The 13,989-nt window shown below is 42.8% G+C and overlaps 1 protein-coding gene across 2 annotated transcripts in view; it reads left to right on the forward strand.

Moving 5' to 3' along the window:
* The first annotated feature begins 327 nt into the window (after positions 1 to 327).
* TMEM154 (transmembrane protein 154) overlaps positions 328 to 13,989 on the forward strand; it is a 46,558-nt gene continuing 32,896 nt past the window's right edge. For both annotated transcript variants that reach the window (XM_024757472.1, XM_024757471.1), the window contains exon 1: positions 328 to 469. In XM_024757472.1, the coding sequence (XP_024613240.1) occupies positions 382 to 469 (88 nt within the window). In that variant the 5' untranslated portion in view covers positions 328 to 381. The remainder of the gene's footprint in view (positions 470 to 13,989) is intronic.

Raw genomic sequence — 13,989 nt, forward strand, 5'->3', positions numbered from 1 at the left:
GCTGCTCTAGACTCCAGGCAGCCCTGGAGGCTGACCTGGAGTCTGAGGATCAATAAAATCACAAATCGAGAACCGACCCCCAGTCCCAGATTCTGAATGACATCTGAGCAACGGACACTGCTTCCACGGGGACAATGTCAAAAGACGGAGGCACACGCGGGGCTGGGACAGAGAAGGGCTCGAGAGGCGTGTTAACTAAATCAGTGCTTGAAGAGCAACTTCTCTTTGGCAATTCTTGCTGGTCTGACAGGCTCCTGCCGAATTACATCACTTCCTAAAAAACAGGCAAACACCTCTGCTTCAAGTCAGCACCGACCCAAACAAGCAGGAAACAGGAAACGTTCACGTTTCTGCGGGGCTGAAACTGCGCGCAGCATCACGATGCCGGGGCGCGCGTATCCCGAGGCTCGCCGCGCCGCCCTCATCTTCGCCCTGGTCATCGCGTTCCTCCCCACCCGCCAGGCGCAGGGTAAGCACCCCTAGGCTTTCCACTCCAGGCGAGGAGGATAATGAACGCTTGTCTCGTGCCGAGGCTACAGAACTCTGCCGGGGAGGGTAACACCCGGAAAAATCTAAGCCTTCCTGTGAAAAAAGTGGAGAAAAGTCGAACTGTCTTTTTCGGGGGGAAGGAGGGAGGAGGGACTTGGCTTCGTTTGCAGCCGGCTAATCCAGCTCCAGCTCACTCACTGAATTTACGCCCTTCCCGCAGTCTTTGTTTTCTAAGATGTAATTTACCGGTCCCAGTCATTTACCGGCTTTAATGGGCATATTAAGAAAATGATCAACTCTTTGGCAGTTCCTGTAAAAGAACGTTTCAATCGGCTGAAACAGAGAAATTATGAATTTACTTTTAATAATGTGGGCTGAGAAGTCTGCTGGTTCCAAAAATTCCTGGAAAACTGGAGTATGGACATTTACTACTGGAAAGTAGACTAAAGAAACACCGTAATTAAATTAAAAAAAAAGTAAACAGGAAATTATCTGAGGAATTACCAGGCATCCACTGTAACTTATTAAGTCTTTCATCTGCTTTCCTTTGATCTTGTTACTTTGGGAGAGATTTTCTTTGTATTGATTGTGACTAATGAAGCTTTGTTTTAAAAAGTAACGTGACAAAAAAAAAAAAAAATAATGTGACTGTAGTGAATCAAAGGTACCAGAAAAGACAAAATATTAAATCTCATAATTATGAGCTAAGAGCAGCAGTTGATTTATACCCTGACGACAAGTACAATCACCCTCCATTGCCTCTTGCAGTTGTGTGGGTTTGCTCTTGGGTAAGTAAGCTAGCTGCCTGTGGTTCCTGTCAGTGAACACTGCCTGCTGCTAGTGTAGAGCTGTACTGGGGGTGCAGCTATACTGAGTGTACAGCTGTTCTGGGGGTGCAGATGAAGAAACTGAGGTGGAGGAAGGTGAGACCCACCGACAGTCGGCTCTCCTGATTTAGACTCCAGGCTCTCCCCTCTCCCTGCAGGGGATCGACCACGCCCCCTGCCTGGACCTCTGGACCATATTCCTTTCCCTGAGGGGCGTCCCTCAGCACCCACGGAGCAGGGCCCAGCCACCCCTCTTCACCTCTTTTAACTCTCACAGCCACCACACTTGCCTCAAACACGCTCCCAAGAATGACATTTAACCTGCCTGAGTAGTTTCTTGAGCATCTGAAAATGATTGACTCAAAGTGTCTACAATTCAGGAGATGCAAAGGACTCAGTGAAAGGTGTCCCTCTGAGACCCGTATCTGAGCAGTGACTCTTCCCCCGAAAGAGCTCCGGTGGCTCCTCATTTATGGCCCCTGGCCTCTCACTGCAACCTCCTTTCCACGGTATCTCCTTCTGTCTCCCTTCTGCTCCCCAGCTGCAGCCCCTCAGTCACGGTACAGAGTGTATGCTCCAGGCCTCTGGGGCTCTGGCCACAAGTGATGACAAGTTCCATTTTTTTCTACTGAATGAATGCCTTATGCCAATGCCTATGCTCAGACTGAATGTTACCTTTTCTTTGGTGTCTCTCTCACTGCCCCTTCCCTGGCACGCTGCCTGTTATGCCCCCAGAGACCTAAACTTCTGTAAACCCAGCTAACCACCTGGAATCATAACTGTGTCTATGTCCATGCCTCCCACCAGGCTGTGAGCACCTCCAGGGAAAAGAAAATCCCCTTTTGTTCATCTTTGATTTCCCCAAATCTTGTAAGGGGTCAACATAAATGAGAAACTCAGTTATTCTTGATAAATACTAAAATCATCCTAGAATGGGTATGAGATTGATCACTAAAGACTGATGAGCTCCTGAGAGCAGGTAGTGTTAGGATGTCAGGAGAAGTAGAAGGTGAAAAGCTGCATTTCAGGGGAGCACAGGGATTATCTGAATCATCCCACACACTCACCTGTCTCCATTCCCAGTGCCTGAAAATGCAAAACTGCCCACTTGCAAGCAGCTGTATAATCAAAGCTTATTACTTTGAGATTAGCCAAGGGAAAGGCTGTTCTAAATTAAGGACTGAATATATATTGTAAAATTAAATAAGGTATATCCTTTTGAGCTAATGGTGCCTGAGACTTTAGGACGTGAGTTCGTTTAAAGGTGTCACAGTTGTATCTATTTCTTTGAATTCTTCAAAAAATACCTTGGAGGTGTTTGGTAAAAGAATCCGATCTACTGAACAGCCTGATTCTCCTTTGCAGGCATAATCCAGGTTTATCTCAAGTCAAGCCTTTATTAACCACAAATAGGCAACATTATTTAATAACTGCAGTTACCTGAGACCAGCATCATTACGGTTGAGTCAGCATCATTTTTGCTTTATGTAGATAGTCTGGTGCAGAACTGATTACTATCACAAGTGAAATAATCCACTTAGAAGTGAGAGAAATGAGAAAATAGCTTTTCTGGGATTTTGACAAAACAGATGAGAATAATTAAAGAAAAGCTCTGAGCCTAGGTATCTTGGCCAGTGTAGGATGCTAAGAAAGTTCAGACTCAAGGCAACATTCTGCCCGTGGAATGAAGGGCCACCTCGTTCCTTACCCTGTGCCCTCTCAATGTCAGCTTAACACTATCAGAAAGCTAAAAGCAACTTCCAGATACCAAAAGCACGGGATTTATTAGCTGCTAAAAGCAGAACGGTCTGTAGAAAAAAGAGCAAAAAGTCACAAGGCAGAAATAAGGCCTCTGTAACTGTTTTGGTGACCAGAGCTAAACATGGAATTTGACAGAGAGGACTAGGAGATTTTTCTGGGCTGTTTCAGAACAGTAAGGATCATATAATTATTGGACGAACCTTCAGAAGGAGAGAAAGAAGAGAAGAAAATATGGGTTGCAAAGATGAAACTGCACTTTCTGATACTGTTCTTATTTCAGTGAATGTGACTGTCACCTGCTATTTCCTGGGACAGTCCCAATTTCAAGTAGTAAAAATGATGATGGCCAACATACATACTGCTCAGTATATGCCTGTTCTGAACACAGGACCAACTCATTCAATTCTCATAACAAACCTTATACAGTGGCTACTATTATTCCTATTTTACAGATGAGAAAACAGGCACAGAGGGGTTAACTGACTTGCCCAAGGTCACACAGCTAAGTAGTGGATCTAAGTAAGATTCAGCCTCAGGAGTCCACGCTCTAACAATACACTGTATTACCTCTGGGTTTTCAGGCTCTGCCAGGCTATGTCTAGTTTTAGGTTTGGAAAAGTATGTCTCTGGTGCCTTCCTGACTGTGTAGGTGTATCACACAAACTCTTGGCTGGGCTGTAAGTTTATCACATGTTCATAAAGGAGCTGTATTTGTTTGATTGGGTCAGAGACTGGCTGACGGGAAAAGGGATAGTGGAGTTGGGTTAAACTTTGGCCTGTGGAGGGGAAGGGAGAGACTGAAAGGTACAGAGTGAGCAACAGAGAATCTGGGGATTAGCACAGTTAAGACCAGAAGCAGGAAAAACAGAATGTTGAAGTCACTGGGTAAGAGGCTTTGGGGTGTGGGAACCAGGGAGAGAAAGCCCAGCCCTCTGTCAGGCAGAGTCACTGCCGTGGGAGAGCCCTGCTAAGAACTGACCCCAAGGACCAAACAGCCCTCAGGGGCAAAGAGAAAAGAAGAAAAACAAACAAGCAGAGAGGGTTTTATTAAGGCTTAAAGTTCTTCTGTGTCTAAAAGGCTGACCCAGGAAACCAGGAGAGGGCAGGACTTTGGCTGGGATAGGCTCAGTTCTGTAAAGAAACAGTGCAACCTGCAATTTGCCTACCTGTGTATATAGTTTGCACCACCCTCAACTGTTGGCAAAGATGTGGAGAAACAGGAACCAGGCACCGCCCATGGGAGGGCAGATCAGTGCAGTCCTCTAGTGTCTCCTGCTGCTGAACCCATGCATTGGGCTTTGAATTTAAGTAACCATATTTTTCATTTCTAGAAAATCCTAGAATATTGTACAATATATAGAGAGAGTCTTGGTTTTATTTTTCCTTATTTATTCCTTCTTTTATGTCTTTAAACATACTATTCACTATTTGATAATTTTTATCTGAAGTTTATGTAGATCGGATCTTGTTGCTTCTTGTATCTGTCACCTCCCATCATGATGAAAATCTTGGGGGAATTAGGGCAAAACCCAGCCCACAGAGCTTGGCCCACCCTATTTAACAGAACCCCAGATTTTCTGATCCTGTCACCAAGCTACTGTAAATACTTTCCCAGGGCAGCCTCAGTCCTGTCACCACAAGATAGCGTTTGGAAGAAACTCAGATAGGGGTGTGCTCTGGGCTCGAGGAGAGCGGGTGCTTGGACCTCAGGCTTAAACCCCAGCCTCGGGTTGGGGAGAGGGAGACCTCAGGGATCAGCCTCCAAGAGCTGTGTGAGGTACCAAAACCTCATTAGAGGTGCAGGCCAGCAGAGGCAAGCCGGTAACCAGAAGCAGGTGACCAAAGAGACCAAAGAGACCAAAGGTGACCAAAGAGACCAAAGTGACTGCCAAGGAGAAAAAGTAGACAAAACCAAATTCAAAACCAGGCCGTGGGTCAGGGGTCCACAGTGTCAGGATGATGGTGAGGTCAGCCTGGGGGAAGTGCAGCGACTTTGAACTTTGCCAGAATCATTGCAGCTTCTTTTCTTTTTCCTTTCTTTCTTTTTTAAAGCCATGAACTGGTGTTTTAGCTTTCACTTTTGACCCAGTAGGTAGACAGGAATGCCTGAGAGTACTATATAGCTTCTCATATCCTGCAGGATTTGGGCAAGTCCCCATAGGTGAGTAGGTATGGCTCTGAATTTAAATTTCCTCTACAAGTTTTTTTTTTCTTTCTCCATATTTTCTGGGCCCTTGGGATTTCCTTGCTTTTTTATTTCTTTATACATTCAAGCAGTTGTTTCTTCTATTTCATCCAGTATTTCTAGGTGCTGAATACTGGGTGAATTTTTCAGGTTACTAACTATATGAGGTTATCGGAAAAGGAATTTTTTTCGATACAACCATTCTGGAGGACAATCGGGAAATATTTAGTCAACTGGAGATGTTCATACCCTACAACTACAACAGTTCACTGTCAGATCACTCACAAATGTACGACCTCAAAGAGTCATGGCCAAGGATGTGGGTTGTAGCATTGTTTGTAAAAATAGAAACAATCTAAATATCTATTAACAAAAGAAAAATACATGAAACTTGGTATAGTCACAGAATGAGATATCATAGAGCAGGTAAACTTAATGAACTACAGCCAAATGTATTAAGATAAATGAGTCTCAAATGTAATGTTGACCAAAAAACCAGTGGAAGATTAATAATTACAGAATAATTACATTTATTTAAAGTTTTAAAAACACTCCAAATTCTGCTTCTATTGCTTAGGGACACGGGTGTATTTGGAAAGTGTGGGACTGATCCGTGTTAATTGAGGAGAGCCGGTAACTTGAAAGAGATTGGGGGAAGGAGGGCTTCAGCTGTGTTTACAATGTTATGTTTCTTTCAGAAAAATACATGGTGGTCCAGGGTCAGCAAACCAAGAATCGTGGGCCAAACTCAGCCAGCTTCCTGCTTTTTTCCAACGCTTGAGCTAAGAATGGTTTTTATATTTTTAATGGTTATATAAAAACAGATAATAGCCTGTATTTTGCCTCTTGGCCCACAAGCTCTAAAACAGTTACTCTCTGGCCTGTTAGGAAAAAGTTTGCCAACCTCTGCTCTAGTCATTATGGGGAAATAGAAGATAATTAGGGTTGGTCCCCTGTCATTTGTTACATTCGTCTCTATTCCCTTTGGTAGGTATACGTTCATAATGAAAAGTGAGAGAGCCTGTGAGCTCTTTTCCAGCTCTCCTGAGTCTCCGCGAGCCCTCCTCCCTCTTTCTTTTCTATAACTCCCAGTCTCTTTGAAAGACAGCCAACACATCTTCATTTTCACTCTCCGTTCACTTCTCAACCCCCTGCGATCTGGCTGCCATGTCAAGCACCGCACTCAAATTGCTCTGTCTGGGTCACCGGTGCCTTCTAATAGCCGAACCCAAAGGACCCATTTTCATCTTTATCTTCTGTTTTTCTCTGTAGCACTTAACATAATCAATTATTGAAACCCTCCTCTTCCTTGGGTCTTATGAGGCCATTTTCTTCTTGGTCTCCTAGGACTCTGATTGTTCCTTTCCCGTTTGGAGTTATGAATCTTTCTCTCCCACCTGTTCCTTTTGTATTTATCTTTTCTTTTCTCACTCCTTACATCATCTCAGGGTCGTGACACACTTTCATCATTTTAATCTCCCTCCTGGGCTGACGGTTCCCCAGATCACTCCAATCAGGGATGTCTGTTTAGCTCCAGCCCTACATATTCATCATCTGTCTTCCTTGGAGACGTCCCAGGAGCCCTGGGCTCAGCTTGGCCAAAACGGAACTCTTTCTCTGCTCCCTACTGCTTTAGGCCCTTCTTAGCTCTCACCTAGGTTACTTCATTAACTTCTTAACTAGTCTCTTTGCCTTTAGTCTCTTCTCCAACCCAATTTCACATAACCTCCAGAGTGATGGTTCTCTAACAAAACTGTGATTATTTTTCTCTTGTTTTCACCCCTTCAGTGGTTTTTCATTTCCTTCGGATAGATTCCAGCCCCCTCAGCCTCATTACGAGGCCCCTTGTAAGCTTGTGCTGTGTTCCTTTCCTACTAGACACTTCCCGCCATGCATCCTATGATATAAGTACTTGAATGTGCCAACCTCTGTCGGGCCACGGAGCTTTCTATAGCTGTGCTTCAGCTGCAGTGCCTTCCTTGCCATCGTTGCTTGACGAACTCCTGAGATTCAACTCAGTGGTCACCTCCTCTGGGAAGTTCTCCTGAATCCTCCACCCCGGATGCAATGAATGCCTTCCCCTCCCATATCCTCGTGATGCTCTGTGCCCAAACATATTATGGCTTTTATGAAACTGTAATGTAATTATTGATTTGTATGCCATTGTCCCTACTTACCAGTCACTTCCCAGGGAGGTTGGGGCCTGGTCTCATTCACCCTTACGTCTCTAGAATAGTTCCTGGTACATGACAGGCACACAACTCACTGACTAAAGGAATGAATGACATGAAATTTATTCTATAGTCCAAGACTTACTTGTGTTTGTGACAAAATTATAATCATTTCAATAATGCAATGAAACTGTGGTGATACCTGGATAAATGTGACTTTTCCTTAATCCAGTTTTATTTTGTTCTGAAATGTTAAAAGTCTCCCAAATCATTTTGTGTGTGAATAGTTCAGTTCTGGCTCCTCAAACCAAACAGGGAACAGCTATAGCTCCCTCTCCTGTAGAGAAAGCTACGTGGCTGTACCTATGAGTAGTTCCGAGAAAACCTTCTGTCCATCTCCCTCTCAGAATATAGAGGAAGTTCAGACCCAGTAGATAAGCATTGAGCAGCATGACAATTTGCAGAAAAGCCAGGTAGCTACAGACATTTTGGGGAAGTACTTTTTTTTTTTTTACATATTTATTTATTTGGCCGTGCCCCGCGGCATGCTGGATCTTAGTTCCCCGACCAGGGATCGAACATGTGCCCCCAGCAATGGAAGCACAGAGTCCTTACCACTGAACCACCAGGGAAGTTCCTGGGGAAGTATTTTTGGAAAAAAAAAAGGGGAATATTAGTTTCATAGACATGAAATTTCAAGCCAGTAAGAGCTGATTTGAAAACTTGAAAAAAAAAGTTATGTAACATAAAAAGAATAGAAAAGTCTGCCTCTGGTGCCTAAGACAGCATAGAAGCGTTTCCTGAGAAATTAGAGGAGGTGGTTGGAAAGGAGAGCTATCCACCCCAGCAGGATCTCATGGGTCGTGGTGTTTTGCGTTTGCTTCCTTAAAACAAAACCAGCGAATCTAGTTTTTTTGGTGCAATCTGAATTTTTTTCTATGTTTCTTTATTTTATATGAATTAAAACAATCTTTATTATTTCTTATTTCCCCACCCCATTGTGGCATTCAGAAACAGGAGTCTACTTGTTAGGAGGGTTTGTTGACATTTTTTCCCCCTGACAACACTGTTTATTAATTTTAACATCTATTTATTCTTTTCTAAAGATTATGCTTATTTATTTTTCTATGATTCAGATGGCCAGATTTAGCAAATAATGTAAAACACTCAGATACATGTAAATTTCCAAAAAACAAAAAATGTTTAGTATAACTATTGTACATCCCATGCAATTTAATGTGAGTATACATAAAATATTGCATGGGACACATTTATAGTAAAACATTATTTGTTGTTTACCTGATATTCAAATTTAACAGGTGTCCTGTATTTTATCTAGTAACTCTATTTATGATTCTGATGATGTTTTGGCAGGCAAAGACCATTGCTGTATTGGTGCATCACGAAGACCAGAGACATTTTGGCTATGTAGCCAGTTAACAAATATTAGAATATCTAAGTTGAGTCCTAGATCAGTCATTCAAATAACAAGGAATTATCACTAAAAAACAAACAAACAAACAAACCAACCCCTGGTGATTAAGTAGACTAAAACTAGGAATCCAAGAGTGGATCAACTTTAGAGAATCTATTCATGTAATTTGTCACATCAAAAACTAAATGAGAGGGACTTCCATGGTGGCGCAGTGGTTAAGCATCCGCCTGCCAATGCAGGGGACACGGGTTCGATCCCTGGTCCGGGAAGGTCCCATGTGCCACAGAGCAGCTGAGCCTGTGCCCCACAACTACTGAAGTCCATGCGCCTAGAGCCCGTGCTCCGCAACAAGGAAAGCCACTGCAATGAGAAGCCCACACACTGCAACCAAGAGTAGCCCCCGCTCAGCTCACCGCAACTAGAGAAAGCCCATGCGCAGCAACCAAGACCCAACACAGACAAAAATAAAATAAATAACTAAATTTTTAAAAAACTAAATGGGAAAAGAGTCATGGGATTGTATTAATAAATGCAGGAAAGAGGTTGACAAAAGAGAGTGAGAATAGCCCAGAAGCTAGCTCAAGCTGCGATACTGAAATTCTGAGGACTTAGATGGATGGGCAAGGATCTTGGATGCAAGGGCAGGACTGATTCTCTTTGGAGGTAAACTAGGATCACAAGCCAGGCCAGCCTTAGAGACCTGCTAAGTGGCTTTGCTGACCCTAGAAAATCCCATCCACCGTTTTCTCCGCTCAGATGCCACTTGGAAGACCTCACGAACTTGCTTCCTTCTTGAGCCTCCTGTAAGAAAACTTCCAACAGCAAACACACTCTGGCCCTCTGCTGCCCCAAAGGCTGGCACGGAGAACTTTTGGTTATACCCTCCCCCCTTCCCTCCTGCAGCTCCTGGGCCCCCACATCTCCTTCCCCTGCCTTCCTCTTCTCTGATGATCACAAGCATGCAGCTACCATTTAGGTTTTGGTTTGTCTCTCCTGCAGTGGCTTCTGGTAACACTGAGCTTGTGCTGACCTGAGCAAGGAGGCCAGGCCAGCACAGAGACCTGTGTGACCTGCACCAGAGTTCCCCTCATTTATCCACCCAGAGGGAGGCTGACACAGCAGCCAGGGAGGGCAGGGCAGGTCGAGGAACATTTGTTTTCACGTTACTCTTTTCCATTGTAATTTTGAAATTGGCTTCAAAAGAGAGGTAGAAATATAATAAAAGTAGTAATTATCATTACTAACCTGAATACTTTTCTATCACTTAATAATCTTTCTTTTTTTCATTGTAAAGAATTTTTCACACTACTGTATATAAAATAATCAACAAGGACCTACTGTATAGCACAGGGAACTGTACTCAGTACTCTGTAATAACCTATGTGGGAAAAGAATCTGAAAAAGAGTGGATATATGTGTATGTATAACTGAACCACTTTGCTCTACACCTAAAACTAACACAACACTGTAAATCAGCTATACTCCAATATAAAATAAAAATTTAAAACAATAAAGTACGTTTGTATCTATCATCCCACTGATGGTAGGAAGAGATTTTAAATGTTAAAAGTGTACTCTGTGTCATAAAAATATATACATTTCTTAAAACTGCCAGGTACTGACAGGCCAGGATAGGATTCCAGTGTTTGAAAAGGTACTCAGATGGTCAAAAATGCAGCTGGAGAGGTGAGTAACTTCAAACCAGAGACAGCCTTAGGGTCTGGGCAAGTCTGCTTCAAAACAAGGAAGCTTTCTCTGAAAAAGACACCAAATAAAATGTATAAAATGAAAAATGCATCTGAGCATGTGGGCCTCCATGGTGGGACATGTTTTCCTTTCTTCTCTTTTTTTTTAATGTTATTGGAGCATAGTTGATTTAAAATGTTGTGTCAATTTCAGGTGTACAGCAAAGTGATTCAGTTATACATAAACATATATCCAGTCTTTTTAAGATTCTTTTCCCATATGTGTTATTACAGAGTACTGAGTAGAGTTCCCTGTGCTCTACAGTAGGTCCTTGTTGGTTATCTACTTCATATATAGTACTGTGTGTATGTTAATCCCAAGCTCCTGATTTCTCCCTCCCCACCACGTTTCCCCTTTGGTAACCATAAGTTTGTTTTCAATATCTGTACGTCTGTTTCTGTTTTGTAAATAAGTTCGTTTGTATCATTTTTAAAAATTAGATTCCACATATGAGTGATATCATATGATAGGCGTGTTGTAATCTGATAGTAAATTGCAATTGCAGGGTGCTTCTCAAGGCAATGGGGTAAAACACAATGGTGCTTCACGGGTGCTTCCCAGAGCAGACTATTGTATGAAAGCCTTTTATCAGATGACCCTGCTCAAAATAAGCAAAAGAGGCATTTCTTAATGATCTCTCTACATAAGGCATTGTCACCTTTCGTCATCTGATGGCTGAAGAGAAAGGGTGTACGAAACACAGACACCACTTTACCTAGACTGCCCTTCGGTGCTTACAATCTGCCACTAACCTTCGCTGATTTTGCACTGAGCCTGTTCACCCAACGATTTATAATGTCAGAAAAAAACATACTAAATGAACATATTCACTTAATAAAGATGGTCAGATGCCTAGTACAACAGAGCTTACAGAGGAAATAACAGTCCACCCCCACTAGTCCTGCACCCCAGAGAGAGATCAGGTGCCTGGACTATACACGTGAGGAACCCTGTGACACACCTGATTCCAAAACCAAAACCAAAACCAGCAAACAAAAAAAAACCCAAAAAGCTAGAAACGTGAAATTTCATCATTAGAGAGTCTTATCTTTTCACTAAACAATTCCTCTCATTTCCCAGTGTTTTCTTTAAAATTCAGATAAGTTTTTGAGACAACCACCGTAGATCTCTTTTCTCTCTGTGACTAAGAACACACTGTGTGTGTTCCTGGAAGGGGGTTAGGTTGATTGAGGGAGGAGGATATCAGTCTCTTGATAAAAAGGCGAGAGGCCTGTCTACCACTTTACCTCCGACTCATCTGGCCTTTTTCCTAAATAGCTGTTCAGTGAACAGCAACCATACAGCAGACACGGTTCCCGGGGCTGGAGATAGATACAGAGCAGAACAAAGGAGGACACAGACAATAAGCAAATAGTACAAGGAGGAAATCATTTCAGGTAATTAACAGCTCATAGTACTGTTTCAAAACCAAGTAAACTAGAGAAAGGGCAGAACCCTTCAGAGCTCCCCCTGTGCCTTATGCAGGATGGTGTCCCAGTGGCACTGTCTGGTCCACGCCAGCACCCCAGCACCGAGGAGGTGGTCCATCCACTCGGCGTTAGTACCCCCTGCATCAGCACAGTCATCCTCCTGCAGCCCAGCTTGGGCCTGGGGAGTCTGGTTTGTTTGTTCCTGTTGTATTCCCGTTTTACCCCTGGCCACATCACAGTCAGATGTCACAGATACTGAACAACTGATTTTTGTAAAAAGATGTCAGGGCTTCCCTGGTGGCGCAGTGGTTGAGAGTCCGCCTGCCGATGCAGGGGACCGGGTTCGTGCCCCGGTCCGGGAAGATCCCACATGCTGCGGAGCGGCTGGGCCCGTGAGCCATGGCCGCTGAGCCTGCGCGTCCGGAGCCTGTGCTCTGCAACGGGAGAGGCCACAACAGTGAGAGGCCCGTGTACCGCAAAAAAAAAATGTCAGAGTTGAAGAGATAGACTGCTTGACAGGTACATGCACCTATTTTTGTTGTTGTTAAAGTATAGTTGATTTACATTATTATATTAGTTTCAGGTGTACAGCATAATGATTCAGTATTTTTATAGATTATTCTCCATTACAAGTTATTACAAGATAATGGCTATAGTTCCCCATGTTGTACAATATATCTTTGCTGTTTATCTATTTTATACGTAATGGTTTTCATCTCTTAGTCCCATATCCCTAATTTGCCCCTCCCCCCTTCCTTCTCCTCGCTGGTAACCACTAGTTTGTTTTCTGTATCTGTGAGTCTATTTCTGTTTTTCATATAGATTCATTTGTATTACTTTTTAGATTCCACATATAAGTGATCTCATACAGTATTTGTCTTTGTCTGACTTATATTCACTAAGCATAATATTGCCTAGGTGATTCCATGTTGCTGCAAATGGCAGAATTTCATTCTCTTTTATGGCTGAGTAGTATTCCATTGTATATATTGGGTGGGCCAAAAACTGCCTTCAGTTTTTTAAGTAAAAATAAAAGACACATTTTTCATTTTCACCAAGAACTTTATTAAACAATGTATTCACCCTTTTGTTCCACTACTTTCTGCCATTTTTCAGGCAACTTCATAATTCCATCTTCCCAAAACTTTTTATCTTTTTGAGCAAAGAAGCGTTCCTGGTGCCTTTTACAGTCTCTCAGGGAATTGAAATTTTTTCCATTCAAAGAATTTTGTAAAGACTGAAATAAATGGAAATTCGAAGGTGCAATGTCTGATGAATAGGTGGATGAATCAGAACTTCCCAGCCAAGCTGTAACAGTTTTCACCTGGTCATCAAACAAACATGCGGTCTTGCATTACCCTGATGGAAGATTTTGCGTTTTCTGTTGACTAATTCTGGACGCTTTTCATCGAGTGCTGCTTTCAGTTGGTCTAATTGGGAGTAGCACTTACTGGAATTAATCATTTGGTTTTCCAGAAGGAGTTCATTATAGAGGACTCCCTTCCAGTCCCTCTATACACACAACATCACCTTCTTTGGATGAAGATTGGCCTTTGGTGTGGTTCGTGGTGGTTCATTTCGCTTGCCCCACGATCTCTTCCATTCCACGTTATTGTTCAGTATCCACTTTTCATCGCCCGTCACAATTTGTTTTAAAAACAGAACGTTTTCATCACTTTTCAGTAGAGAATCGCATGCGGAAATATGGTCAAGAAGGTTTTCTTCGCTTAACTTACGTGGAACCCAAACATCAAAGGAATTCACATAACCAAGCTGGTGCAAATGATTTTCAATGCTTCATTTGGATATTTTGAGTATATCAGCTATCTCCTGCGTGGTATAACGTTGATTGTTGTTAATCATTGTTTTGATTTGATCACTATCAACTTCAGCTGGTCTACCCAACTGTGGAGCATCGTCCAGCAACAAATCTCTGGCATGAAAC

This window comes from Neophocaena asiaeorientalis, unplaced genomic scaffold (assembly GCF_003031525.2).
Source record: "Neophocaena asiaeorientalis asiaeorientalis breed wild unplaced genomic scaffold, Neophocaena_asiaeorientalis_V1.1 scaffold238, whole genome shotgun sequence".
Lineage (NCBI taxonomy): Eukaryota > Metazoa > Chordata > Mammalia > Artiodactyla > Phocoenidae > Neophocaena > Neophocaena asiaeorientalis.